The sequence below is a fragment of the Herpailurus yagouaroundi genome, unplaced genomic scaffold (genome assembly GCF_014898765.1).
Source record: "Herpailurus yagouaroundi ecotype Mexico unplaced genomic scaffold, PumYag 184, whole genome shotgun sequence".
NCBI classification, from domain to species: Eukaryota; Metazoa; Chordata; class Mammalia; order Carnivora; family Felidae; genus Herpailurus; species Herpailurus yagouaroundi.
This window is the reverse complement of record NW_024412415.1, coordinates 11,028,855-11,033,330: the sequence shown is the minus strand read 5'-3', so window position 1 is coordinate 11,033,330 and position 4,476 is coordinate 11,028,855. Positions and strand designations below refer to the sequence as shown.

The following is a 4,476-nucleotide window of genomic DNA, read 5'->3' as shown; positions in this document are numbered from 1 at the left end:
GGGAAATTTTTCAAAAAAGATCACAAGGGTTCCAGAAATATGGGGGAAAGAACCAATTTAAATACAAAAATGAAAGCCTAACTTATTTTCAAAGAGTACCTGATACCAACCAAATGTGGATCCTGGCATTATACTATACTTCAAATAAAAACATTTCAGAACATCTTGGACATGTTTAGTAAATGTGTAAGCCTATTCATTCAATTGTATCCTTTTAGTTATTTTCAGCTAGTATTTTAAAAAATAAATTTAACTTACTTTCCCTACCTCTATAGATAATATACTTACCAGGTCTAAAACTAAGGAGAATTCTGGTGTGCTTCTTGTTTTCAATGGAAGAGCAGGTTTCCTATTTAGTTGTTCTTCTGTCAGTGGTGGAACATGTTTGATGAAATAATACCTATAGATCAAATTTTTTTAAAAATCTCAACATTTCTATTTTTTATAAATAATATTAAACATATTACTAAATTCAGCTCATATTTAAATCTTTTTAAAATAAATCTTCAATTAAATAATATCCATTTAACCTAGTAAACCAAACCTATGAAACATAAATAAAACTGAAAATATATAAAATTAGTACTTCAGTAACCCAGTAAAATTATTAATACCTAAGGGTCACATGTTCTTTGCAATATACCATTGAGCCACCCTTCCACACACACACTTTCATTCTGCTCCAAGAATGAAAGGAAAATAAAAGACAAAAAAAAAACACAAAAAACTCACGGGTCAAATACTTCCCAGTCTTCTTCATAGGTGGCCTCTGCATGAGCTGACGAATAACCACTATCTGGAGTTACTGGTGCTATTTAATAAAAGGAAAAACAATATGTTAGTTTTAACTCACTGTGAGTATACATTTTTACTGATTTTATATAAGATTTTCCTGACCCTTTGTGTATTTTAGGTTAAAGATATGACAGAAATAACTTGTAAACAGTATTTCAAAGCAAATTTCTTAACACATATTTCTTAACACAAATTTCTTAACTCCAGAAGCAAAGGAAAAAACTGCCATTACAGATAAAATGGCAAGCTAGATCATGGCTAGTAGAATTAACATCCTTAATAGCAAAGAAAAAATTTACTACTTATTGCTAGAAAAATATACTCCACCAAACTTCAATTTCTAACTGAATGGCGTCTATATGTGTAACCATAAAAACTTCATGCTGCCTCTTGCAGCAGTAACATTTTTCAAAGTACCTTGTACATACATAGGAAGTCAATATATATGTGTGCTGACAATAGACCCAAAGGTAGTTTTTAACCTGAGATCTATGAACATTCTTTAAGAGGTTCATGAAACCCCCTTGTGCACTTATGTTGTATGTACATTTTCCCAGGAACCTCAAGGCTATCTAAAATCTTTTAAAAGTTAAGAAATGCTGTTCTATTTAGAAACCACTGCTTCAGAGGAGGCTTTATTTTACTTCTAATTTACAAGCAACCTAAAAATAATCATGAAGCAATTCTATATGCCATGACACATGACACATGGTATATGTTTAAGCTAAAATTCTATCAACTGACAGAGCTTTAGAAATTATGCTGGAAGGGGCACCTAGCTTGCTGAGTCAGAAGAATGTAGGACTCTTGATCTCAGGGTCTTGAGCTTGAGATCCACAATGGGTGTAGAGATTACTTAAATAAATAAAAAAACCTTGCTGGGAATTTTCCAAGACAATAATTACAACTTAAATTCAAGAAGACAAAAGATAATATTATTAGTCAGAGGTAATGTTTCAGACAAAAGCTTAAGTTGGATGCTACAGACTGAATGTTTGTGCCCTCCCAAAATGGTATTTGGAGGTGAAGATTTTAGGATGTCATGAGGTCATTAGGGGGGAGCCCTCATGAATAGGATCAGTGCCCTTATAAAAGAGACTCCAGGGACACCTAGGTGGCTCAGTTGGTTAAGCGTCCAATTTGGACTCAGGTCATGATCTCGTGGTTTTGTGAATTCAAGCTCCACATCAAACTCTCTGCTGTCAGTGCGGAGCCCCTTTGGATCTTTTGTCTCTCTCTCTCTCTCTCTCTCTCTCTCTCTCTTTCACTCTCTCAAAAACAAACAATGGGGCGCCTGGATGGCTCAGTCGGTTAAGCGTCCAACTTTGGCTCAGGTCATGATCTTATGGTTCATGAGTTCAAGCCCTGCATCAGGCTCTGTGCAGATAGCTCAAAGCCTGGAGCCTACTTGGAATTCAGTGTCTCCCACTCTTTCTGCCCCTCTCCCACTCATTCTCTTTCCCTCTCTCTCTCTCTCTCTCTCAAAAATAAACATTAAAAATTTATTTAAATTATAAAAAAAATAAACATTACAGAAAAAACAAAAACAAAAAACAGAGACTCCAGAGAACTCACATAGCTTCTGCCATGTGAGGATGCATAAGACAGTTGTCTATGAACCTAAAAGCAGGCCCTTAACCAGGTCCTGAGTTTGCTGGCACTTTGATCTTGGATTTCCCAGCCTCCTAAACTGTGAGAAATAAATTTCTGCTGTGTATACACCACCTAGTCTATGGTAGTTTGTTACAGTAGCCCAAAAGGACTAAAATAGTGGAACACGGTAAAAACTGCTGTAATCTGTCTATAGGAATGGAATATTGGTGGATAATAGTCTTTCAGGACAAAAAGAAATCATTTTTGCTATTATGATATATTAATTTCTTACGTATGAATTACCTTGTAACATAGTATGTTCAGTGAATGCCAGATGTAAATAATAATTTTTGTCCATCTGTAATAACTTTATGCCAATGACAGTTCACTAGCACAAGGGTTAATAGAAAAATACAACTTCTAACCACTTCTGTTTCAAATTCCTATTAACCTCAGAAAAAGGGAGAAAGGAAGTAATATTTGAGAGCCTTCATGCTAAGCATTTTTCTTCTTTCATCCCATTTAGCCTTTAAAACCGTGAATTATTATTACCCTTTTAAAGCTAAGAAAACTGACTCAAGTGAGCTTAAATTGTCTAAAGTCACAAAGCTAAGTAAATGGTAGAGCCAGCCTCCTTCTGTCTTGTTCTCTTTGGCTTAGTTCTTAAGGAAAAGTAATAATCTTTGTCACTCATACTCATCTTTTAAGATCAGCAAAAATTTTACTTCTCTCCTGTCATGATACTCCCAGAGTAAATATAATATGCCACCTCATCATTTTGCTCATTTATTTGTAACAGCACTCACCACACTGTACAGTAATTTTTGTGTATACCTGGCTCATCAATTAGATCATTCACTCTTCAGGGTCAAGAAGCATTATCTTATTCATCTTCATAAACAATGCCCATCACAAAAAATAGATGTTCAATAAATGTTAGGGGACTAAATGAATGAATGAATGAGACAACAGGACTAAATTTTCCTTTTCCCCTCTAGAAATCACTATGGTTATAGAACTCCCTTCTCTATTTTCATAGTTGTCAGGGAAAAAAAAAAATACAGCAGCACAAAAATATAGAACAAATATCAAACACGAGGCCCAAAGCCCTGGACTTCGTCTACTTTACAATTCACTAGCTTAAACACTGGCAAAGTAATGAGCATAAAATGACAGGTCAAGAGTAGGTTCATTTGCAAGTTTTAACCACCCAAAATAAACTATGTGCACCATATTGATCTGCTTGTCAGATTCAATATTATTCTTAAATTACAACATTATAATTTAACATTACAGATATTAACATTACAGAGCCCAATCTTTTATTTGACCAAGTTAAAATAAATCTTTCCTATTTTATGTCACTTTTCATTTTGGTATGACTGGGTTGCACTATATAGAAATTTCATAATTGTATGCATTTTTTCTTTAAATGTTTTCAGCTGTTTGGATTGTAGTTTTTCAAGTTTCTCCTTTATATTCAAGGGAAGAACATTATTCTACTTCCTTACACCAAACTACATTTCTGAACCAATACATATGTGCAAATGCCTGGCATTATAAGAAATAAACAAATCTAAAAGTGCCTGGGTGGCTGTTGGTTAAGGGTCTGACTCCTTGATTTCAGCTCAGGTCACAATCTCATGGTTTGTAAGATTGAGCCACACATCAGGCTCTGTGCAACTTGCTTGGGATTCCCTCTCTCCCTCTTTCTCTGCCCCACCCCTGCTCATGCTTTCTCTCTCTCTCTCCCTCTCTCTAAATAAAAAAATAAACATGAAAAAAAAATTTTTTTAATCTAAATTAAAAGCCTAAGATCTTGTCCCTCTGAGAAACGATGACCGCCCTCAATTTTATTTCTGCTTTTAAGTATGATGGAACAGTTTCATCTTTTAGCTTTATGCATCTGTATACCACAACCCTCAGAAGTAATAAATTCTGATCTCATGTGTTCTACATTTCCATGACAAGTGGCTCAGGGACCAAACAATTACGTTAGGCTTTTATAAGGATCCAGAATTAGGCTGCAGTTTGAATACCGGGCAAGATCTAGGAACAGAAGCTTCTTGGGGGGGGGGGGGGGGGGGG

At 35.1% G+C, this 4,476-nt stretch overlaps 1 protein-coding gene across 4 annotated transcripts in view; it reads right to left on the bottom strand.

Moving 5' to 3' along the window:
- The window catches only part of CTDSPL2 (CTD small phosphatase like 2), an 83,950-nt gene that overhangs the window by 23,176 nt on the left and 56,298 nt on the right, over positions 1–4,476 (bottom strand). For all 4 annotated transcript variants that reach the window (XM_040492549.1, XM_040492547.1, XM_040492546.1 and 1 more), the window contains exons 6-7: positions 733–811; positions 289–400 (exon numbers count right to left, since the gene is read on the bottom strand). In XM_040492549.1, coding sequence (XP_040348483.1) covers positions 289–400; positions 733–811 — 191 coding nt within the window. The remainder of the gene's footprint in view (positions 1–288; positions 401–732; positions 812–4,476) is intronic.